Source organism: Prorops nasuta, unplaced genomic scaffold (assembly GCF_024137725.1).
Source record: "Prorops nasuta isolate Cenicafe-Biocafe unplaced genomic scaffold, Cenicafe_Pnas_1.2 PNAS00015, whole genome shotgun sequence".
Taxonomy (NCBI): domain Eukaryota; kingdom Metazoa; phylum Arthropoda; class Insecta; order Hymenoptera; family Bethylidae; genus Prorops; species Prorops nasuta.
Window position 1 is genome coordinate 4,828,225 of NW_027116812.1, and position 25,648 is coordinate 4,853,872.

General features: G+C 42.4%; 2 protein-coding genes across 2 annotated transcripts; one reads left to right on the forward strand and one right to left on the reverse strand.

Moving 5' to 3' along the window:
- The first annotated feature begins 3,350 nt into the window (after nt 1-3,350).
- On the forward strand, nt 3,351-4,966 carry LOC136778920 (uncharacterized). The gene is made up of 4 exons (XM_066736106.1): nt 3,351-3,497; nt 3,569-4,182; nt 4,262-4,341; nt 4,403-4,966. The coding sequence occupies exons 1-4, from the start codon at nt 3,363-3,365 to the stop codon at nt 4,819-4,821; spliced, it is 1,248 nt and encodes a 415-aa protein (XP_066592203.1). The 5' UTR covers nt 3,351-3,362; the 3' UTR covers nt 4,822-4,966.
- A 104-nt stretch (nt 4,967-5,070) lies between these two features.
- LOC136778921 (3-hydroxyacyl-CoA dehydrogenase type-2-like) lies at nt 5,071-6,719 on the reverse strand. Its single transcript, XM_066736107.1, has 4 exons — nt 6,704-6,719; nt 6,453-6,614; nt 5,950-6,376; nt 5,071-5,877 (listed from the first exon to the last, which is right to left on the reverse strand). Exons 1-4 carry the CDS (start codon nt 6,707-6,709, stop codon nt 5,660-5,662), a joined length of 813 nt encoding a protein of 270 aa, XP_066592204.1. The 5' UTR covers nt 6,710-6,719; the 3' UTR covers nt 5,071-5,659.
- Nucleotides 6,720-25,648: the final 18,929 nt, after the last annotated feature.

A 25,648-nucleotide genomic window follows, 5' to 3' on the forward strand; every position in this document is an offset into this window, starting at 1 on the left:
AGTCTTTCTTTCATAATGACGTCACGCCGAAAGTTTAGCTCCTGTGATTAAGCGATGACGAGGAGAGGTCGCAGTCTCGCAGCCGACACCCCCCTCCCCCACACACACACCTCCCCATGTTTCCATTCCGCCGCGTTGCTAGCTCAACAAAGGAGCGGTGCGACACGCAATTTCCGTGACACATGTAAATCGGTCAAAATGAATTTCTGCCAATCACGCACGTGCGATGCTCTCCGTCGGTGAATGTGTAAAACACGAAATTTTCCGAGCCCCGAAGGAAGTAGTATCATCCCCTTCCTGACCTCCCTCCCACGACCTTCTGTTTGTTCGATGAAAAAACAGACTCTGCCGTGGTGATTGAAATCGGCGCGTGTGTACCGCGAGTAATTATGCTGCTTTTGCAGCATTTATATATAGTACACTTAAACCAAATAAACCGTTTTAACCTTTTGAAGCATGGGAGAATGAATGCTTGCATCGTGTAAAGATACAAAGTGACTACAGATGCTGAGATTAAAAAGTAAAACTTGATGTGAAGAATACGGGAAGCTTTGTGGAGGTGGGGGTAACTGTTCCTCGTATGGATGAAGAATTAAGACACGCCTTCATCTGTAAAGATTGTGCATGCGTTACCATCAGGATGGCCCATCCGGCCCGTCGATGCTTTCACTCGGATGATTGATGCTTTCCGTCGGCGCGTAGACGCGGCGACATAAATCAAAAGCCTCTCTTATTCGCACCCCTATACTCCCACTCTTGTCTCTTGCTATCTCCCAATATTCCTGCGAAGGGATTCCATCGCTCGCAAAACTCCAAGGATTAAATAGCGCATAGAAATATACGCAGGGTGTCTTGAGAGACATTTCCTTTGAAAATCAGCTATAAAATAGAATATTAAGCGAAAGATTGGATGGAGAGTGGTGGTATAACAATAAGAGACATAGAATCTCGTATTAACGCTGAGTGAGGAATCATCGGACAGTAGTGTGTTTTGCTGAAACGTAAACCAAGTCGATTATAGCGTTGTCTGTGCGAAAGGGAGAAATCTCGTAGTGAGGAAGAGGTAAATGAGAATTACTGGTATATATATATATATATATATATATAAGGGAGAGAGGAGTAGCCCCCAGGAGGACGGGAGAAAGAAATTAATTCAATGGGTCTTTGTAATGGATGGTATCAGCATCGTAAATGACGCGACCATTAAAATCGCTCGTCGTCCCGTTGCGTTGTACACGAGGAAGCTTAATACACAAAGGCGAGGATCCACCCCCGACCAGTCTTCGCCTGGAATGATGTATCGATAAAGCGGAATCCTCGAACACGCTTTTAATCGGCGACCCTCTCCGGGATGCAAATGGCTTGTAAATGAAAGCCTCTTTTCTTACGAATCACGCTACTACACCTATATATATCAAAGTAGCTCCCGGATAGGAGAAATTACCGGCGTAGCTTTTACTTGTTCCACCACGCACCATGACGAGTCGCGTCCTGGACTCGAAAATAGGTCTGAAACAATTTTTCATATAAATCTTGCGTGCCTTCAAAACTTCCCTCTTATATACTTAAGCGGGGACTACTATAATCTTTTTCTTTCCGCCTCTTCATCCCTCATGCGCATGTATATCTTTTTCTAATGACAACGAGATTCGTGAAAATTCAAAGACGTTGTTGGTGCAGAGCTGGCAATTTTCTCTGGCAATCTTAGCGCGTGGGATAAAATCAGTGGAAAATTTGTTCCATATTGCGTGATACCAGAGGGAATCAGGTAAGCCGCATAACTATAGGAGAGTCTTCACACGTAAGAGGAGCTGTTGGAGTCTCGTTGCTTAACGAACGGTCGAGTAAATAGCTCGCGCGGAAAAGCGGAGGCGCTCTTATGCGAATTGGCTGGATTCCAAGGAGAAATGGAAGGGGAGGATTGGGAGGAGGTGCCTTTTCTTCAGGATTGCCTGTCGGGGACGAAGATCTGAGGAATAGTTGAGACTTCGCTCGATAGACGGCTGCTGCCGAAATTCTCCACGCTCGAAATCCCGCGGGATCCGAATAAGCCTGGAGGTACCGGTGAAACCGCGCAAAAGTCTCGCGTGTGCCGCTCGGATTCTTATATGCAGTCGAACTTTGTCCTCTTTCCCTTCACTCCGACTTTCATCTCAATTTCATTTAATCTTTCACGAGAAGAAAAATTTTTATCATCGCGACAATCCTTCGCTGATAGGTATCACGTATAAATAAAATTCATTATTTTCCCGGATTAGCATTATATATATTGATGCTCGATAATTAGTTTCAACAATAATAGGAAGCGGTGAATTATCATCTTCGACTAAAGTTCCATTGACGAATTCATTAGGAGATACTTGGAAAAGTCAGTTGAATACAATTGTGAGTTTCGGTGCTTTGCACGAAATTCCTCGTGAAATACGACAAGTCGAAAATCTTACGGGGATAAAGGAGTCATTCAGGATGAAAGCTGGAAAGTTGGCGTCACAAATTTTTATACGTATTTACGAAAGTTTTCCAGTTGGGTCCAGGCGTGGCAGCCGATATTACGCGACTGGCATAAGCAGCTCTTTAGAAGCCAAACTTTCGAATGCCTCGTGCTCGTATTTGACGTGATGCTCAAAGGCCCCCTCCCCTCCCATCCCTTTTCCCATCCGACCCCCTCGTTTGATCTCTCTGCTAAATAGCGAAATGGAATTCCTTTTTTATATCCACATTGAAAATATTCTTGTAAATATTTCTTTAATAATTTAATAATTTATCGAAAGTCTGCGCAATTTACAAAGTCTCGTAACTTTAACAAATAATACCGGAAGGCGTAGGATAGATTTTCATAGAGTTCGACATACCTGCTGTTTATCCAGCGAAGAACTGATGTGTATTCGACTTTCCAACTTGTAAAATCTAGAAGAGATTATAATTAATGAATTGTACGGGCTGTGAAACGTCAGAAAATTCATAAATTTCACTTTCGCTCGGGAAATTAATCATGCGGTAGTCGCGTGTTAGGAAGAAAACAATGGGACACGAAATATGACGGCATCGTTGAAAGAAACGGGTTAACGCATAGAGCACAGCTATCGCAGCGATAAACAAAGCTACTCTCGCCGAAAGCCATTTATAATCTCATTGAGAATTGATAATGATGGTTTGTCAGACGATAATGGAAAACAGTGCTGGTTTTCTGCGAAGTACGACGATAGGAAAAATGCGGAACAAGGCTATTGAGCTAAATCATTAATTGCACAGTATCGCTAAGGAGAACTTACGCACTTGTCACAAGTGGCATCGCAGATGTTTCTCATTATTCATTGTCAATTGACAATATAATATAGATCGCTATTCATTAGTGGCTATAAATGCATATGACATTCGAGGGAAGAACGCAAAAGTGCAACGCAGCCTGCAGCATGAAGTTGGCTCTGTTGTGTTTACTCGCCGGAGTGGCGTATGCCTCGGGACTGGGATTTGACGCCTATGGACACCTTGGTCCAGTAAGAATTGCTACGGAATAGACAGCTCGTTTTGTGCTCAATGTTCAAATAAACTATGATTTCTCATGCAGGTTCACAGTGGAGTAAGCTTTGGTATCGGTCCACCTGGTTATCCAGGACCGCATAATCCAGGTCATCATCATGGTCACAGACCATGGCATAGACCAGGACACAGGCCATGGTGGTGGCCATGGTGGAAACCGTGGAGACCAAGACCAAGACCAACTACCACTACCACTACAACCACCACGGAAGCTGCAACAACCTCTACTACAGAACCTTCGACGACCACTACTACGGAAGAATCGACGACCACCACTACGGAAGCATCGACGACCACTACAACGGAAGCTGCGACCACCCCAGGGTCAACTACTACACCTACTACCACGGAGAATACTTCGTCAGGCGACTATATCGCGGCTGACCCGCAAAAGCAGCCAACTATGATGAAACGAGCTATTCCAGATTCGGAAGAACCTGGTCCGAAAGCTCCGGAAATACCTTCTTCCGCACCAAAATCACCCGAGCCAGAGCCGAATTTGGACACCGAAGTATCTAGCTCGGAAGTTTCTGGATCATCCTCTTCCAGTTCGTCCGAAGAAATTTCCTCTTTAGAATCCGGCTTTACGGGATTCTTCGACGACATTGAAAATCTAGCTAATAAAGGCCACCAAGTTTCCAGGTAAGATGTTACATTTTTTAATAATTCAAACGAATAGCTTATTTAGAAATCAATTAATCCGAATAATCCCTTGATACAGATTCGCTAGATCAGTCGGTGCTCCACCATCGTCAGTTGCAGAAAACATACCATCGACTCCTGAGAAAAAATTGCCAAATGGTACCTATGCAATAAGCTCGATTAATAATTAAATGAAGGGTTACAAGTATTTTAATTTCAGATAACCTGCAAAGACGAAATTCCATTTTGAATCAATGGATAAAGCGCGTTTACCCAGGACAAAGAATTAACGGATTATCCTTAGCTTTTCGCGGTCTCTCGAGGAGCACCAGTGGGAAATCACTCACAAACGCACTTAACGAAGCGAGGGATCATTTGCGGAAGAAAATCAACGCTGGTAAAGATTTGGGAGAGGGCTTGGAGGTGGCTACGAGGCAGGCTATGGACAGCGACGATCCTGAAGACGAAATGACTGCGTTGATCGAAGATGTTATAGAAGCTTACGAAGCTGCTGCTTTGCACTGTCCTTTGATAGCTGGAGGTGCTATCCTTTTGGCAGAGGGAGCTCGTATCATAGACGCAATTCTCAACGATTGCGACGGTTCTGGCATTGGGGCAGGATTTAACATTGATTTTTAATAATTTATTAGCATCATCTGATGAATTGTTTAAACTTTAGGAAATGATAATCGTTCGAATAACTTAATTGATGTTTACCAGACTATTTTGAAGGAAAATATAGAATTGATCGCAAAGTGAGAAATAAATGATAAGCTTGAATATAGTTTGATTTTTTATTCAAAATAGGTGTTTGATGTACATGGGTATTCCATGGCTTTGAATAACAAAAAGATTTTATCTCTGATTGCTAAAAAGCGGACTGACCGAATCTGAATGGTTGCTACAATCTGCTCGGCGCTTATAAAATTGTCATCGTACGTGCATAAAACATGAGGACGTTTCTGGGAATGCACGTCTATACCGCAAATCTATACGTATGAGCTTGCAGAAGGGGAATGGGGTGGATGCTTCGATGCCTGCGGGGTTGTCGAAGGATGGGCAGGGATGAGGAAGCACATATTTCCACCTTGGCGCCTCCGCCAAGCACGCTAAAATACATTTTCCTGCGATGTGTCGTCACGGGAGGGCCTTCGGTTGCTGCTCCTGATATTCCACATGCGTATTGCTCACGCAGATATTTCCATACATAAATTTTGAAGGAGAAAGTAGCTGGCACGTCGTTGACGACTACGTCGACGACGACGACAACGATCTTACAGGATTTCAGACGCGCGAAACGTAGCCGTTTTTGTGCAATCAGAAACGCTTCTACTCTTGAAAACATATTGTTCAATTATCGATCTCAACTTTCTTATATACAATTTTCACTTGGTAATTCAAATCTTGTCAAAAACTAAAGCACGTTTAGACTACACATGTAAGACTGGACTTGGACTGCATGCGACGATAGACTATTCTATTTTTTACATTTCTCTTCTGGGACACACGGATCCTCGGGATTATCCCTGTCCTGACTGTATCTCCAGCCCATGTCGACACGTATGAACTCGCCATTAATTATTGGGTTTTCGATGATCGATTGTACCAGATGAGCTACTTCTTCCGGTTCCCCGAATCTCTTAGGTGTCAGATTCATACTCGCCCAGTATTTCTTCTGGTCTCCCTTTAGGTCATCTGGAAATGTTTAAATCATGTAAATACTGCAAATTTTGTAGAGAAATATTATAGTCTTATAATTTTGTATACCAGTCATGAGAGTGTGAATGAATCCAGGCCCAACACTGTTGACCCTGATTCCCTTTTCTGCCAAGGCTCTTGCTATTGGCATTGTCATGCCGACTACGGCAGCTTTAGATGCACCATAGGCAACCAAGCCTGGAGGTGCCTCTACAGCCAACATACTGGCGATGTTGATGATGACTCCTCGCTGTTTGTTGCAGTCCAGCTGATTTTCTGCTATTAAACCGGCCATCAGTCGGGTAACGTTGAAGGTTCCCCATGCATTGGTGTCGAATATACATCTATAAAGTTCCATAGAGTGGGGCTTGCATTTCTTGAAGTCGTAAATTCTCTCATAGCCAAGGACTCCAGCACTGTTTACGAGAACGTTGATTCCTCCAAATTTTTTCCTTACGCACTCTATGCTCTCCTTAACGTCCTTCTCTGATCTAACCTATAAACAAATAATGCGAGAGACATTAGGTACGAATGTCCAGAATTTTATCGAAAATCATTAATCATTTTCATACATCTGTGCACGTGAACAATGCTTTTTCACCCAAACTCGCAGCAAACTTTGGACCTTCGCAGGAAATGTCGGCTATTACTACTTTTCCACCTTGACAGACAATATTTTCTGCAACTGCTTTGCCTATTCCACAAGCACCACCGGTGATGTAAGCAATCACATGCTAAAATAACATTTCAAACCAATCAGTTAAACATTCTTAGAAGGTTGTTGACTTTGATTTCTGTCTTTTTTTTTTTAATCGCTAGAGACCTTCATTTTTGCTAGCTTCATCTTGGCGAACTTAAATTTGATTCTTGATTATATGATAGAACTTCCTGAGGAAAATACGTTAAAAATTAATAAAGGATGATGTATAATAAATAATAAAACATTAGCAGATGACGAGCCGATGACATGAAGTACTACAGGACTTCCGACGCATTTTTCTATGCGAGTCACACACGATTGTCTTTTTTTTCAATGTTCCTGTCGCGAGAAGTTTGATAATTATCGAAATTACACCGGGCGAGCAGGGAACGCGTTGGCATTGAGTTCGTTTAACGAGACAAATGCGAATGCACGGTTTTCAACGTGTGGAGAGCATTTTACAGAGTTCGTCGCTGAAAATCCATTTTAGTCGCTGGAGCAGCGCGGCATGGCGGGGCGTCGAATAACGTCAGTCCAGGATGGGATGTAACCAAATTCTCTGCGATAATGCTTGTAAATTGAGCGAATTATGCTGACCTCCAGCCGGAGTCGGGTGCAGCCTCGTTCGATTAACATGCGCATTACGCAGGGCTCTGCTGCGCGCCCTGACATTTGCATTGGAACGTGTCGAACAACCTGGAAACCTTACTGCAGGTCGAGGCTATTCCTCGTGCAACTGTTTGCAAAATAGATTTCGTTGGACGCGCTATAAAGAAATAAGCAGAATTCTCAATTCATTCAAGGGGTTGCATGTGGCTGCTTCGAAGTAGCTTCCTATAAAAATGTGAAATTTTCATTGAGCAAGGTGTTGGAAGAGAGCTATAGGTGAGTAGTGAGTGAGAGAGAGAGAGAGAGAGTCGTGTGAGAAGCTGTGACGGGAGTGTCGCCGGGGTCGGACACCACGTAAATTGCATACCCGATTGCGGTCGACTGAAGAGTGGTGCCCCCTGCAAATCCCCCCCACACCCCGAAACCCCTCAGAGACCATCCAGCGCCAACCCCAAACTGGATCTAACAAGCCAGCGACCACAGCTAGGTTAGGCTTGCAACGGACTGCCACCTCTGAGCGTCGCCAGTGAACTGTCCCTCGTGTCCCGACTGTTAAACCCTCCGAGCCTCCGCCAACATCTTCGACTCAACCCTCCTCCATCCCCTCGCACTCTAACAAGCCAGCTTACTTCTCTAGAAATTCCATTTTCACCAGGGATCCACTCATTTCCCACAATTTTCCCCTATACTCTAGGTTAGATTTCCAAACATTTCCACAACATCCTACTTAGTATTCGTTCCAAAGAAACAACCTTTAAAGTCTGCCTTATATTTGGAAGATGAAAAAACTCTGAACTTGTGGGAAAATGCGTCATTAGTCTCATAATGGTTAATAAGGGAAAACGAGCTAGTTCGTTAAGTTCGCAACTCCCATTCGTATTTCACGGCTTGTCAAAAGCAGAAGTGGGAGGTTCCAAGAGCTTCTGTATTCATTTCTTTTTCTCGGCTACCGGTCGGGGGTATGAGTTGGATGGAAAGGCGAGATTCTCACTGGTTGAAATCTCAACGAAACAATAGTTGGACGGAAAGGTCCTGTTGATGTTATTTGTTATCACGTAACAAACGACCTTACTGATTGAGGTCTGCCTCGAGGCGAAGTTAAGTCAACCTGGTTTTCTCGTGTTATGAATTAATCTTTTGTGGAAAAAGCGAGGTAAACAGGCCGATAGGGAGAAATAGAAAGAAAAAATCGAAAAGAGGAGCAGTTGTCAGAGATGTTCGTTCTGGCCAATTACGCTTAGCATTTTGTCTCGGTTTGTCCTGACAAGCCTTTATTATTTCTTCCTAAAACCAACGACAAAAGCTTTTCTCTACCATCCGCTTATCACCTCTCTTCCTACTTGATTTTTCTCGCTTTAGTCCTGCATTACATCAAGATAAAACAATTCTAGCTTCTTTCTTTTGTTGCCAAATGGATTTTTCTTACAGAACGCACTATAGAATTTATTAAAGCCAAAGCTCTCTCGATAAGTTCAAGTATCGCTTCGAACTTTATAAAATTCATATTGAATGTGAGATTCGGCTATTTTTCCAATGGCTTTCTCTATGACTTTCTCTCGAGTTTAAAGAAATAAACGTTGCTTCTAACGCAACTGTTATGTAAATACTTGCAAACTGAATAATCTATAAAGTGACTTCTTGCCACGATATTTTCCCTGTGAAATGACCATGGACTGTAAGCGAGAGAGAGAGAGAGAGAGAGAGAGAGAGAGAGAGAGAGAGAGAGAGAGAGAAGCATCCAGACCAGATTGAAAGTTTTCTCTGAAAATTCGCGGAAAGATTGACTTGTATTCGGTTGTTTTATACTCTGACATCGTGCATTACGACTATCGTCTTGAAATCTTTCGATTTTCAGTGTCATTATTATGTTTAGTGAAAGAGTGATCGCGACATTAGATGGAGGTATCGCAGCTACTTTAGCCAATAAATCGTCTAGACAAAAGAAAATGTTGGAGTTGCTTCGAGATAGCCGGATACAGAGTTTTGGCGAGGGAGATGGAAGATATAGTCGGTTCACAGCTATTACAGTGTGTGTCTTTCGGTTGTCGAAGAAGATAGAGGCAGAGGAGATTTCGGGCTGTGCAGTCGAGACGAGGTAAGAGGCTGAAGGGCCCATCTGGCTTCCAATCAGAGCGTTGCTACCAGCACATGTGTTCACAGCACTTTGGTGCTGGCAGCTCAATCAACGGGGCTGCATCCCTCTAACCTCTAGCTCCTTCAATGGCAACTTTATATCACATAATCGAGACCCCAAAGCACCGCATATACCCTCCATCCCTCGCCCTATCTCCTTCCCAGCACACTATATCTATTTCCAATCTTCGACACATTCTCCCGGTAATCCTTTTCCTCTTATTTCCCTATCTTAAAGTATATTTTTAACGCTCTCCTTCTCACTCCTCATCCTCTCACCTCGCTCTCTCACTCTCAACACCCCTTTTCCCCATAATTAATAAACAATAAATTTTAACAAAGTTTTTCACGCTGAAAATTCTCTCCGGATTCTCCTATATCCTCTGCCTTCATTTTTCCTGCAATCTTGAAGGAGAAAATGCATCGTGTCGGATAGGAACGAGTATATATAAGGTGGTAACTGGAGAATGTAATCAGCCAAGCTCGGAGCCTTTCCATCGAGTCTGGGGCGTAAACCGATCGACGATTAGCCGTTAGGAGGCGCAAGAGCGAACGATAAATCGTAATAGAGACTAGGCGCGCGTGCTTCCTCGCAATTATTGCTTCTCCTCATATATCTCCTCTCTCTCTCTCTCTCTCCTCACTCGCGAGTGGAGCGCCAAGATCATTTGCTCTCATTTAGCGACGACCCGAGTTAAAAAGACCGAACGAAATTCTTGCGGCTATTGAGAAATATTACCCAATAAATGCATCTCCCAGGCCCAACTTTCCTACTTTGGCAGGTGCCCGAAACTTTTCAGATCTTTCTTCCTTCCCCTCTAGTCAGCCTTTATTAGCTCGTAGACTAACATTCGTCGTTTTCACTGACGGATGCCAAATGGAAAAGCGAGTCAGCAGAGTCCACCTATATCTATATATATGTACGGTCGCGACTTTAACATCTGCAACTTTGCTCGACCGGGTGAATTCACGCGTAACTTTTTCGGGCCAGAAGGTTTGCGCGTTTTTCACCGCCTTTTAAACAAATTGGTTCTGCTTTTTTTATGCAGATATACCACAGTCCTCGTTCCGCTGCCACTCGGACTATGCTAATTTGACGAGTAGTCAGCTATACTAGAGTTCTCTAACCAGCCCTCTCGAACCACCATCGATATTATGTAGCACAATGTAGAGAATCAATTCTCCCGTCGCACCATTTAAATCCTCTTTAGTCCGTCTTTTCGCGTGACGTACAAAGGAGGTGGACGACGCTAAGGTTTTTCTTTTTTTGGAATATTATAGGAGCGGTCACATTTGCACGACTCGAAGCGATCGATCGAAGGTTGTTTGACAGTTGGTTAGCCAGAATTGCATATTTTCGTGCGTGCGCCAGTAACAAGCTGCGGTTTAGGTAATTAATGTCGGAAACCTAATCCTTTGGAACTAAATGGTTTTGCCACGGAACCGCGAAATTTAACGTTATTACTTCTGCTAATGGCGTCTCCGTCGCAGCAGGCGCAGAATTTCCACGGAACGGATGAAGCAGACACGATATGCAAAGTACGCCAGATCGCTTGTCTGATATTTTAACTTCGCAACACGTTTTTCTCACAACGGTTAAATTATTAATTAAGTTACTTCATCGGCCATGATATAATTAGGGCGAATTATGGTTTTCAGAAAACTGGAAAAAGAAGGAATATGCAAAACAAGCGTAGGAATTATGAGAGACCAGGCGTATACTGGATTAATTTTGACTTTTCCCAACCGGAAGTCTCTCCCATGGAAATGTAAATGCGCGTTGATGGGTCACGTGTTTACTTTCTTAATATTTCGACAGACCAGTTTCGTTGGCCTGATTTCCATATTAGAAATGCACTGAAGATTTTCTCTGTGGACCAATATATATATATAGGGTTAACAAAAGGTAAGAAAATAAACATTGCACTGGGCTATAAAGGATGGATGGAGTTCCGGAATTTCAGATCAGCCCTGGTCGTTGGGCTGCCACTGATAATCATCTTTGAGACGCCCTTGGATTATGCGTTGCTTTGTGTTTCTGATTGGAGAAGCGTTCGGCTCTGTTTATATTGCATGCCCTATACGTTTCTCCCCGTATCACCATTTATTGTACGCCCTTCCATTTTGTCCGAAGGACCGGAAACCTCTTTTCTCAGAAGCCTCTCTCTCTCTCCGCGGAAGAATCACACTTATCTGATGTATACTCGCGGGGCATTGACAACGCTACAAGACAATGGAAGCACTATCTTAATTAAATCGCTCTCTCTCTCTCTCTGAAAGAGACACTATATCTGATCGGACTAGGCGTTTCTTTTTTGACAATTTAAAAAGACCAGGACATTAATTAGTCGATAGAATTAGGAAAATGATTTTATATCGCCCGAGAGTTAGTGTCGAATTAAGCGAAGTTGGCAGTTTGTTGGAATCCCTTGAACGCGAAAGGGAGAGGTAGGGGCATGCATGGACTCGCGAGATACGAGAAATAATGGTAGCACTTCTACACGTAACCTGAAATACGTACGTGGTCACACAAATTCAAAAGGAGGGAAACTGACCGGCCCTAGCGCTGTGGTAATAGCCTCGACAATAATCATTTATTGTTCCTCAATGATGACCGGAGCGGTAGCGGGGGAGGTAGAGAAGTAACAATTCCTCTCGCCGCCAGCCAACCGACCAACTTTCCAACTGGCCAAAGCTTCGTGCCGCAGACAGATAATTGCGCAATTATATGTAAAGACCGACTACTACCTAACGACCAGTTTTCAATGTCTTCCAGCTAAAACCGACCAGCATAACGTGTCGCTGAACACATTCGATTTTCACCTCCCAACTATTTCAGCATTTACTTGGAATTTATGTAAAATCCTACGAATTTACGCGATAAACGAAGCTTATTAAATATCGAAAAATGTGCTAAATGAGGCAAATTCATCGTAGTTGGTACAAACTTTGCGAATCGGTAAATTGAACCAAGTAACTCGATCGAATCACTCAAGGACTTTTGTAGCTCTGACAACTTTTCAGAATTAACCTTGAATACATTATGTTTTTAAGTTTCTTCGAGATAACGCATCTCTTGTACAGAGAGAATATTCAAGTTAAATTAGTGAAAAACACCAGTTGTATTATATTTTATTGAATCATCGTAATATCTTTTCAATAATGTAATTTTTAAAGTGTACACGTTATATAAAAACTGGAAGATTATAAATATATTTTACATATGGCAACTAAGTGCTACGAAAAACTGAACGAAATTTTACCATGGTCTCCAAGTGGAATACAGCTGGAGTAATGTTCAATTAATTTACACACAATTGCTAAACGTAGTGTTCGCAATGGACTTGTTCAAATTTTACTATGTTTGCAGTAAAAGTTTAAAAATACTAACATTAGTTTGAGCACAACAGTGACATTCCTTTTTAATACACACAGATTACACAAGCGGACTGGCTATTTTGTACATCTATAAATCAGCAAAAAAGTACCCAAATTGTCATATACAGCATATAGGAAAAAAGTGGGAAAAATTATCCCTCGAGGGAGAATGATCCCTGAGGATTTAATGAAAACTATTGGTATCATTGGTTTAAAAATGAACGAATATCAAACTATAAGTTTAGAAATACATTAAGATAAGCGAATTTTTAATCTTACAGAAATAAAATATGGGAATAATGATCAAATCGCTTAATTGGGTAACTCATAATAATGAGTAGAAACTTTCATTTTCGCTTAAAGTTAATCCAGAACCGATTTTTGTAAAGATTTAAGTGTTAAAAGTAATTAATGATTTAACTCATTACAAGATTTCTGACTTTTATTAATTATATTATAACTTATAGAGTGAAATTTAGAATCCTACACTGAGAAAAATTTCCCATTAATTTGCATCCAATTAACAGTTATTCGTGATATTAATAAATTAATTTTATTAATATTACGAAAAAATAATTGATTTTCAATTTATTCATAATATCAATAAATTTAGTTATTGATATCACGAATAACTGTTAATTGGATGAAAACATTTTTCTCAGTGTACTACATGAAATTAAGTTAATTCTCCTTCGAATGTAAAGATATGACATCAGAACTCTATAGAATAACCGTAAAATTTACTTTAACATTTTCTCCATGCAATGAGTTTAAAAGTACTTGCATGACCAGTTATTCCCTTGTACAGATTATTGTTCTTTCTAATATATTCGTGATGAATCTGCGATAATACGTTATATTCGATTTGCACATTCATACGAAAAAATTAGTTTTCAAGAATCTGAAAAAGGAAACTCAAAATTCAATAATAATAATGACATTTTGGTGTCAATAACGATATTAATAGAGAATTGGTTGAATTGGGTTATAAAGGAGGGGGATGGGGGATGCGTTTGGAGTATTAATAATTAGTGTGGAGGATTCGACAGAGAGAAGGGTCGTCAAGCACGTTCCTGAGATTTGCATCTTGGGAGGATTGCAGGAGTGTAGGTAGGAAGGATTTGGGATCTTTGGTCTAGGAAGGGAGAAAATTATTAATGTAACCGCAAGATGCATGTATATGATGACGTAGGTGAGCGATGCATTTGCATGGAGCATCGGTAATAAACACTTTGAGAGCAAACGGTGTGTGTGCGCCGTTTGATTGGGCCGAGCACGTAATGATGGGGTATTGTCATGCAAATCTTGGCGAGAAGCTCGTACTTATGGCCCCGGGCCCCATTACGCACTAGGCATTCCTATATCACCCTGTTTGGTGAACGTAAATCGACGATTTACCAGTCCTCGAAACTCCAGCTAAGCTTCCGTCTTGGAATTGATCTCCCAATGATTGGGGCAAAACTTTCACGTTCCTATATACGAAACTTCGAACTATGCCTGCACATCAGTTTCGTGAAAGATTATTCCGATAAAAGAGAAGATAAAAATATAAGCTTACAAATATGCCAGAGTGAAATTTTATTTTGTAAAAGCTTGCAAATGTACCATGGAAGACTAACAGATGCGTAGTTTCATCCTCGTGGGGTTTCATGACTGTATCGCTGGAAGGGTGTCCCCGAGCTTCCCATGATCCAATTCAGTCATGAATGACAAATTGTGTATACTCGATGTGGGTGCTCCAAACGAGTAGGGCAATTTAAACACCCCGAAAGGATGACTATTTCCCTTGTAATTGGTACTGAAGTACATTCTCCCCTCGCAATTAAAATGTTTTCTCGAGAGAGACACAATTAGTTGTCTCTCCTGCTGTTTAGAAAACATCCCATATAAAATACATCTTTGCAGAAATTCGTTCGACCTTGAAAAAATCCCGATACGAATGCACGTCCGATTTGTCTCTTTTCGGGATAACTGTGCATGGAATAAAACAGAACTAATGCTCGATCCATATAATTTCTTTCTACCTACATTACTATACCGAAATAGAATTTATATTTGGTGCAGCGTGTAATTGGTGATTTATCGCGAGACCCAGTTTTTCCGGCTTTTCTTTTCACTATTTTTGTTTGAACTCTCACGCTCATTGCTTCATTTCTCTCTTCCTCTCGTTTCTTTTTTTTTTTTTTTGTTCAAAATTGATAGCCGGTTAAATTTTTGCCGGCCCATGTGTACATATACACACGGTAATCGGTGGCTTCTGCCTGCATCGTAAATAATAATGCCATGCGCACCATTTGTCATCGTAAAATCACGATATCTATATATATACTGTATTACGTGATTTGTAATGAAAGGAAAAAAACTCGTTCCTATATATATATATATATATATATATATACGTATTCCTTAAATTTATTTTTCTCGAATACTTAAAGATTTCCATTGCGAACAATTGATCGTGGAGTATTTAAAGGCTGATCAATTAGATTTTTAAAGCGCTTTAACGTAGCGGAAGCCGTAACATGGTAGGGAAATGGATGTGTTTGGACAGGTAGGTTGACTAGCCGTGCTTCGCATATCTGCAATAACAGGATCATGGGCTTATAGCGGAGCTTAAGGGGGCCCGATCAATTATTGTTTGCCGCGTATCTACGTCATGCCGGCCTCGAACATCGGGACGAACAACAACGGTGGAGTAGCGTGAATTCCACTCGCCGGCGCACATTCTGTTAATATGCCGGGAATAAGCCATCATACGAAGGAAACCCTATTAGCATAATTACCGCGATCATATGCGAGCCTTCACTTTCAAAACTAGAGATGCACCCCATTACGTCTGATTGGGAAGGGGAATTACTTGTAATCTGATTGGAAGTAGTTCTGGATACGATAGCGATCTACCAAAATCAATATATTTCTAAGCTAGTTCATAGCCTTTGCCCAAATTTCCTTCGTTATATATACTCCAACGCTAGTCCTTTAATCTACAAAATAGGGATAAAAATAGATGATCATTTGGTAAAAAAAAAAAAAGAAAAAAATAGGACAAAAGTTTCCTATGGTTATGGAACCCTCGTGAGCATGCAGTTTCGATAACGGTGTGCCACTAACCACCGAGATTATCGTTCGTGAAACGCCTTCCAGCATGGATCTAGTCGACTATATTGTCATGGCTAGGCCGCTTATCTCCCAGCGCTGTGGCATGTTAGTCAACGAGCTACCGCGTTACCTATATACAACCCAAACATGTCCGAACAGTTATCTCGATTTGTCTAAATAATCCGACGACAAATCGCCCGCTCAACCGATTAACTTCCACTCCGTATCTGCCATTTGATGGGCAGACGTTCTAAACGCGGAGTAGGGTCATTACAAAAAAAAAAGAAAGAAAAACAATAAAGAACAGAAGAATCGCGTTAATCGAGCCGAAAGTTTTCTCTTGATTCTAATTTAGCCGAAGCCTCGAGTTGAAGAAACAACAGGTGTTCGTATCCGAGCTTGAAATTTCTACGGAGCTTTTAATAGAGGAGGGGAGGGGAAAATCACAACGGTTCTCTCGGACCAATCGCGATAGACCCTCGCTGAAATTCGCTGGGAATGAATTCCTTGCCTCGGGCGAATGAAAAGTAAGGAAGTAACGAGTTGCTCGGGGATTTCTTGCGGGTGACACCTCGTTTCCGGATTCTCACTAGTCCCGAGGTTCCAAATGATCTCGCGCGTGTACTGATTACGCGTCAGTCATTTAGGGAGCAAAAAACGGCAGTCCTGCAGGAGAAGGTGTCGGCTGAGCGGGGAAGGAGGACGAGAGTTGTTCTGGTGGTGATGAAGAGGAAGAACGGGAGGAAGAAAGAGAAGAAGGAATAATATCGTTTGGAGGCTCTGCCTGTAAACTCCCTCGTGGCAGGGCTTGAAACGAAGAGAAAATTGGAAGAGACTGAGGCGACTGGTAGCTCGCGTGTGGGAGGGGGAGGGGGCTGCCATTGCCCGGAGTGGGAGAGCCCGAAACTCCTGGGGGACTCGCGAATGAAATTTCATTTTGGGAGCGCCGTAATCCAGGAATTGTTACTTGTTCACTTCGTTTCGCGAAACGAGAACGTGAAAGTGAGCCGGATACATCTTGTAATCGGCCAAATCGTGTGCTTCCCCGCCCAAATTGCGCACTATCCGCTTCCTTACCGGATAGAAACCTTTATTGTTTCTTACACCTGGTCTTCAATTGGTTGCAAAGTCTGATAAGGTCTTAAGCAGATTCTAACTATCTAGAGAACTCGCGCAATTTAATACTAAACTCCAATCTTTCTCCCTCCTCCCCTCATTGCATCCCCGATACAGTTTTAAGGAGCAGGGGCAAGGATCCTTGAAAATTGGCCTTTGATGGAAATGAATTTATTGGCTACTTCTTCGCCGGCGAGATTAATTCCACTCCCCCGATTCTTTATGGACCAAATGGATTTTTTCATAAGATTAAATTTTAATCTGCTAGTCGAGTTTTTTGCCTAAAAATGATGGGATTGGATTTACTACTGGTTTAGAATCAAGTGGCTTTCTACGAGGCTTCAGCGGAAACAGCCGAGATGGGTGAGAAGCAGGGATATAGCAGATTTCATACTTTCCGGGTATATCTTGATACATAGTGCCTCGTAACAACGTGGCGCAACTATTAATCACAGGAGGACTTAGAATTACTGCTTGAACATTGGGTAACTTTGTCCCACAGACTCTCTGAACTTCCTTTCTTCGTTACTTGCTAACTATCTGGATAGCTCAACTATGATCTTCCGAGTCCGGTAGATAACCTAATTTTCAACAGCGAGTAGTAAGCAAGTGGAAGCCGAGGCTCGAGGTTGCTATTGGGACGAGGTTAGGAGGGGAAGAAGATTAATCAGATAATTTAGCTCGGTGTAAGATGCCTATATACTGATAGAGCGATGCGGGTCAAATTACAGGAGGTCCGCTTCAGTTTTCAGTACAAGATCGGTTTGCGATAATATGCAGTCCTATAGTGGAACATGCAGGCCATATCACCTATATATAGTATAAATATATATGATACGATACATATATTACCAATCTATAATCTTCGTCAAAAACGACCCAATTTGCTTACCGAATGAACAATTGATTATCTAGTATATAGAGTTAGGTGACTAATGGAAGAAAATATACAGGGATAAAGAAGAAGAAGAAGAAGAAGTAGAGGAGAAGGACAGAGCTGCACGATTAGATGACTTGTCAAGCTACGAGAAAATTGCGTTTTACAAACTTGTTTCGAGAAAAGAATTGGAGGGAATTGCGGACGAGGGTTGGTAGGTAGGTATAAGGGGTAAGGTATGGCGGGGAAGACTCACGTGATGCAAGAGAAGCGTGCGATGCAGGATGAAGCCAAGGACGAGGTTCGAGTACGCCGAGTGGGAAGCGTCCCTCTTTAGACTATGCGAAGCAGTCTGAGCTGGCTTCGATGCAAAGTCGCCGCCCCTTCAAGCACCCGCCACCTCCTTACAAAGAGAGGCACAAATTGCCTTGGAACTTAGTTTCGTCGGATATAAAGGACTTTCCGATTACGTTACCCGTACTCCGTGATTGATCTGAGATGACGATTGCGAGAGTAACTCGACGTGACCTCCTTCTCTTCTTCCTTTCCCTACGGGGAAACTCGGGAAATATGCAGCTGTGATTATCCGGCTTTTGTTCGACCAGCCTTATCATCGAATTCTAGTTGACACTCTTCAAATTCGAGCTGATCACACATACTTGTACTCGAGTTATATCGTAATCAACTGAAAGCAGCTAGATTTATCATGGAAGGAAAATGTAATAATTATATAGCTACAACGAAATATCCTGCTGATAGATTATTAAAATACTTTGGTAAACGTGGTGATTGTGTAAAGTTTAGTCTATTCGTTGAACATGTGTATAGCGAGTCGAAGCTGGACAAAGTAAATTACACAAGGTTCCACAAGGGGTGCATATGTGGGACGGTCATTTATTTAAATAAGATCGGCAAACGGCGAAGGAAAAGTTATTCAAACAGGGATAATTCGGTTGGTCGTACCAAGTCGAATCACGTGGGTCAGCGATTTCACTAAGAACGTTGGCCAAACGACCAATGGACGTCGATTGGCTGGTCTTTGGAGCAGCCCTCGGGCAGCAAAAACGATGTTCCTACAGTTTACATATGGGGCATCCAGGCTTCGGATAAGTCCTTTTCCTTCCCCCCTGCTCATATCGCGATCGAGAAAAATCCATCGAGATTATTCGCGCCTGCGCTGTGATTTTTTCGGATTACACGCATCGCCCGCTGTTTGCTCGGTTTACGCGAAGAATCGGGCTTGACCAGCAGAGAGGAAAAGCCCCGTCTTATCGGCCATCTCTCTTGCTTGCTGTTTGATTTTTAGCAAATAGCCCCCCCCCCCCTTCCCCCAATACCCTTCGGCTTTTCCAAAGACGCACAGTTGTTCTTTTGGATTTTCCACCTGGGAGCATCGTCATTCGATTTGCTTATTTTCCACCTCGATTGTCACTGGAAAAACGCGATATTCGAATACACTGAATATATATATATATATATGGTAGACATAATTTATGCTCGCGATACGATAAATTAAACCAAAGACGTTTGTATATATAATCGAGGAAACGGGTAGGTGTCATCTATGTTTTCCTTTGTATAAAGACTTTTGGTAGCGTGTATTTATAGAATCCTATAGATCCATTAGATTCTAGGATTCGGTACGGCGGAAGGTACACAGTGCGATACAACGCGCAATGCGATTGATGATAATGAGAGAGAGAGAGAGAGAGAGAGGGTCAGACTGGTCAAGCCAGTTTTCGAATTTTCCGGCTGGCTAGGTTGGTCCCGAGGGTTGTTTAACGTTCTTTCGCTGATTCCCTTTTTGCTCTCCATATGTTTCGCAATCATCCTCTGCACTGCCATTCCTTTCACCTGCCTCCCTCTTCTACCCTGCTGCTCGATCCAAATTGCAGTCAAACAGTGACCCGATCAGCGCACTGGTAGGGAGCCTTCGCGAAATTCGAGAAAATCATTCCTGGCCGAATGAAATATTCCCTGGGGCCGATTGTGAGTTTGGACGTTTTACGGTTGATCGGCTGGTGCACCGTGAGCGTCGACGTGGAAACCTCCATCCTCTTTCCAGCACATCGAGCGGCAACCGTCACACCATAATCTCTCCATCACGTTCCTTTATATTTTTATAATATCGATTCAAATCTCTACGCAATATCGTTTCCCAGACCGCAGATTTTAGCAAAGGCTCCTCATGAGTCTCTGATGCACCTCTCTGCGCAATATCATAACTCAGATGCTTGCAAAATTCATTTACTTAATTCACCTATCTATTCCAAAGCTAATTTTTCGTATAATTTAATTGGTAGAAATTAATTTTTGTGGAGCGTTCGTGTGCTTTTACGACAAACCACTTTAAGCGATTGGATTCCTCTGTGTGTATATATATATATATATATATATAGAACTGTGGTATATCGCGAGACATTGTCGTACGCAACGCAATTCTCTTCAAAAGTTTTCCCTCGGTCTGAAAAAAAGATAAAGATCGAAATTCCACTCGCGGAACTTACGTATCGGGCGGGCGACATCACTTTTGTTCGGCTTTCTATCTCCGGAGACCCTTGGATTTCACGAAGAAGCCTTTCTCCCGTGTGCTGGTCCGCTCTAATCTTGCGCTTAATCGACTGGAAACATCGACCTCTATAGTCAGCCTCTCGATTGACTGCTCGGGTATCAGGATTGCACGCGTGGCTCCTGATAACTATAACTATTCTTCCATAAAAGCTTTCCCCAAACGAACAAAGTCCTAGGACGAAAACGCATTTCCCATATATACCATTTAAACTAAATAACATCGCATTGGACACGGAATTTTCGACATTTCCAAGCGTGCCACTTTGCTAATTGATACAATTGGCGATATAGTTCATCCCAAATTAAGCTATAGGATTCACCACGTTGGATTTCTAATTGTCTCGTATATGGTTGAAACCGTTGAATAAAATTATCGTGTTTAATCCAACCGTTCGTCATAGTATTCCGGCACTGGGTAGTTTATTAAACTCGCGCGCTGTCTGGATGAGGGAGTGAAAATCAAACGTGAAACGAGGGGGAATGAGAGAGACAGGAAATGCAGGATGGGAACGAGGTAGTTTCGGCGAACTTTTGCCCATCGGCGAATCCGTAGGAATTTGTTGCAGAGCCGGTATTGTCCTTTGTAGGGACGGGAGGAACTTCTGAATTCTGACGGAGCATCCGATCTCTGGCCGATTGGCAGAGACTCGCGCGTCGCGTCTGCGCAGCCCATGCAGCTATGTTACTCAACTACTCGGCTAACTACACTCGAATGACGAAAATCGCATTATACTACTACTACGAGAGTTCTCCATTTGTTGCGGCCGGCTTACCAGCTTTAGCAACGATTCCCTTCCGAATCGTCTACGTCTATGCTAGCTTCAATTCACAAAAAGAATTTTTCGCTAAGAAATGATCATTATACGTATAATTACGCGATATAACACGGATCTAATTGTAATATATAGTACATATATTTGTAAATAAAGTGATAAAACAAGTGGGAGGAATTATATACGTATCGTTCCCCTGGAAGAGATTACAGGTGAAGCTTCGTGCGGTGCTGCACGGATGGAGGAAGGTGTTGAAAGACTATATATATATGGTATTGTCTTGGTGCTGCGCGGATTCGACGCTCGTCAAGGACACAAAGGATCTTCGCGGATTGGTTTGTTCCGCGCGATAACCGATAACGAGAAATAACGGCTCCAGCTCCGAGTCCTGCTTACCGAGCTACTCTCTCTCTCTCTCTCTCTCTCTTGTAGCTCTTATCCAGCGTGTGAGTCCTTTCGTATTATTGTCTCATTTCGGGCACGGTCAAAGGATAATCCGGGACGAAGCGACAAAGTCCATCCGGCCGGACGACAATCGTCTCTCGCCTCAATGGTACCTTGATTGACCACCCTTCTACCTTTCTTCTCCCACCTCCTCCCTCCTCCCTTCCACCCTGTAGATATTCCTTTTAAGAAAGTGCGAGAAAATAGAGAATTTATCGCATGAGCGAGAACCATAGCCACCATATCGATCGAGAATCCAGAAGGAGGAGGTAATATTCAATTTTTTTCTCTCTCAAAAAAGAAAGGATATGGAGATAGAAAATGGGAGAGGGGGTAATCCCAGTATGCGGGCGACTGATTGCTCAGACAGTTTCAAATCCTTCTGGACTCGATTTTTCGGATCCTTGAATAGATCGACCAAATCTTCCTTTTCTGACAACAAATCGCGTAAGGAAAATTCCTGCGTGCTGCCAGGACAGCGATTTCCTCTGGTATTTGTCATTTGCTCTTCACGCGAAAGAAATAATTATTATTTATTTAACTTTGGAGAAAAAAATCTTATATCCGCTATATAGATAAAGCGTGAAAAATTGTGCTCGCTCTGTTTAAAAATTTTAGAGCTGCCAGGAGGATTTTTTGGTCGCTCGCGCGTGATAGGGAGTTTTCTAAAGAAATTGGCGAGCTTTGGAAAATAGGCTGCAATGTGTGTATATTCATGATTCAAATATTGCAGAGGATCAGGGGGAATGGGAGGGAAATGGACGTCGGCCAATAACGGCGTCCAGCAGATATCGGGATCCTGTAGGCTGGTCACGATTCGGCAGGAAGGATTATTCCATCCCTGAGGAAGGAAAATCGGCAAGTAGGCGTGGAACTTATGAATACGTGGAAAAGGTGTATCGGCAATTGGCATCTCTTTCACGTAGTGATATCTGTCAACGATATAATCGGCTCCTGCCAGCGACAGCGGCAATTGCACTGCCATTAGAGTATCCTGGATGCGACCCAGCTGCTTCTGCAGTAAATGGATTTCCTTTCAAAGTCACCGTGTGCTGCCGGACCTGGCCGTTTTCATAACTCTCGCCGCCAATTCAGATCTGATCCAACGCACGACTCTCCACGTAGGTACCGATGGAAAAAGCTACTTGAATGATAACATTTTGCCGGCACCGCCTCTCTCTCCCTCTCCCTCTTCAACATGTAATACGCTACATTCTATACGTGTACCACCATACCTGCGAAATATCTGGCGAAATATTCTAAAAAAGAATTTTTAGCTGAAAAAACGAGGAAAGTTCAGTCTTTCATTATTTTTACAATTAAAAGTTAATATTTTATTCAATTAACGGGGTAGCTTGATAAGAAGCTTTAGGTACTATATATAGATTTTACCATAATTAATTCGTCAATCTAATATAATTCAATGGAGAAAAATTCATGCGAGGCAAGATAAAGCGTTTTAGAAACGTTTAATTCTTGTGCTCTGATAAATGTATATATATATACATTTGGAAGTCGTTTAGAAGGATTTTTGGATTGTTCGGTACGGCTCATTTCTACTGCTATTTGATCAATCCGAACAACGCTATATACGGTATTATAGGCGATCTGTGCGTTCAATTAAAAGCAGTTCGATAAATCGCCAATGCTAGAACGCCATTGGTTCCGCGTAAACTGGTAATTAGCCGGGTGCAGTCGGTGAAAGCGCTAACACGCTCCGTCACCGATTTAATTAGTCTATAACTCTTGGACTGGGATCAGGACTCGGCCTGCCAGTGGTCTGCGATAACATAAATTACCAGCGAATCAGCCAGCGACACTTTACCTCATCGGAAACAGGAGCCCCAGTTAAATGCATTGGACACTCGACGATCCTGGAGATCCCTGCTTCCCTTAATTATTCACGTCTCTTCGTTAATGAACAATATATACTGTGTACTATACATAGCAATAATATAACGAGACTTTGTCATAGCTTCTTCTGGATTATGCAAAGTTAAGCGTGTATTTGATTTTAAGTACTCTCTGTATATATGTATATCTGCTTGAACAATATCAATAAATTGAAGGATTTTCGGAAAACTGTTGGACTTTATTGAGCTAGTCTGATCCTGGGTGCCATCAAATTGTACTCCATCGTTCCAATAACAATTATTAGCATTGGCGCACGCGGCTTGCAAGTGGCACAATAATATGCATAGGAGGGCTTACACCGTTTCCATTACATTAGCTCTCGGGTTAACGCGTGAGCGCACTGAACGATCCGGAAATAAAGCGAAATTGCATATCGAAAACTTGGCACGCTGGCCTCAAGCCAGCCGAAGATCTCTTAACTCTGTCTCGAGTAATAATTCGCCTCGCCTTTAGTCACCATCGTCTCCTCCGCAAGTTTGTCACTCGACGGACCAGCAAACGCCAATCCTGGCCATTTGAGAAAAACAGCACCCAATGCAAATAATCTATTGGATCGAGTGCCGGAGGCCATTTACCGATAGCACATTGTAAGTTGGAGGCTTAAGAAGTTTGTCAGGTCGTTTTTGCTTAATAGTCCAGGACGATTCCGGATAAAAATGGCGCTGTTAAAGTTTAAAAGGCAAATGAGAGTTTTTTCAACGATACGATTCGTCGAAATCACGTAATTTCAGCTGATAATGTTCAGGGCTTAAGGAAATCACTTGGCGGAAGATGCTTTTCGCTTTCCCTACGGTTTCTCGTCATTCTCTTATTCTCTCCGAGGCGCTCGGCGAGGTTAGTTTGGACGCATCAAGAAACAGCCATGTAAACGAGGAGATTTTGCTTTACAACAAGCTGTAACGAAATGCGGAGGCACATCTTGTACCGTGCTCGCCCGTTGCTTTAACGAGCGCGTAAACGTTAAAACAGTAAGTGGCTCTTTTAAAAGAGCTTTCTGGAACAATTTTAAATGCCACCCATCCTTTCACTTACACGCATGCAAACGTCTACACACACACACACACACACACACACACTCTCTCTTTTCTCTTATATGCGTGTAGCACGGTTTTTATTCTCAATTATCGATCAAACTGCACAATCACACTCGCTAACAGTAAATGATTCAAGATGAAGAGAGTCCATCTGAAAATAGAGGAAAATACGATAAGACGACTATATATACCCGAGCCTTTTGTAATGAAAGCATTAATATGAGCAAAGAAAGAAAAATAAATAACTGAATGCGCGAGCGTTCTGAAGTGGGTAGGGTAAGAAAGTGGCGGAGGAAGTGAAGATCTGGCGATGCGCCACGGCGATTTATTTATTTTTCTCGCTGCAAACTTCCTTTCGCGAAAGCTCGCGTAGAAAAACAAGGGGACGCCGACATTTTATTACACGATTAAGCTTACTGATGACAATATTTTAAGAGACGATAAAAAACTTTCCTAAACTTTTCTCCGAGAAGAACACTGCTAATTAATTTTCCCGCTCCTTTTTCACTCTTATTTTTTACGTAACCATCTCGCGAGATTGCATTCTTGGTCCTTGCTTCGCCGCGAAATAAATAACACGTATAATGCTCATCCGTTCGTTCATCTTATCGCATGATTTCAATAATGGAGAAAATCGAGAGAAAACCAGATGATATCCTATATATATATATATACACGTTACTTTTAATCCGGAGCAATTTTCAAGAGGTGAAAGAAATCAACGATGGAAGGCACGGAAGAGACCAGCAGTAAAGAGTACGCGTGTTTATGAAACATTTATGCGATCATAAAGACAGTTCATAAAGTTTATACACGTGGATACAGTTGCTAAGCTATCGCGCGTATAGAGCAGCGCCGTGTGACCAGAATTGCCGCGACCAGCTGGTTCTATTATCACTTTTACAACTGGAAAAACTATTGCCGGGCCTTCCTTCCTCCAGTTCCTCCCGCGCACAGCCTCGGCCTCGCTCCTACGGGTACATAGTCGAAGATCACTCCCCGTGCACTCTTTTATCACGCTCTTACATCGTCAAATCACAAACCCGAAAATATAAGGGAATATAGCAAAAGGGTGGGGGGATGTAGGTGTAGCACGTATAGAATCGGGGATATTGCCGAT

Excerpts from the sequence above, each read along its gene's own strand:
- LOC136778920 (XM_066736106.1), top strand. The coding sequence starts at position 3,363 with ATGCATATGACATTCGAGGGAAGAACGCAAAAGTGCAACGCAGCCTGC. Across the intron at positions 3,498-3,568 it reads CCTATGGACACCTTGGTCCA|GTTCACAGTGGAGTAAGCTT; the intron begins GTAAGAATTGCT and ends TTTCTCATGCAG. Across the intron at positions 4,183-4,261 it reads AAAGGCCACCAAGTTTCCAG|ATTCGCTAGATCAGTCGGTG; the intron begins GTAAGATGTTAC and ends CCCTTGATACAG.
- LOC136778921 (XM_066736107.1), bottom strand. Across the intron at positions 6,377-6,452 it reads CATTGTTCACGTGCACAGAT|GTTAGATCAGAGAAGGACGT; the intron begins GTATGAAAATGA and ends ATTTGTTTATAG. Across the intron at positions 5,878-5,949 it reads CATTCACACTCTCATGACTG|ATGACCTAAAGGGAGACCAG; the intron begins GTATACAAAATT and ends AAACATTTCCAG.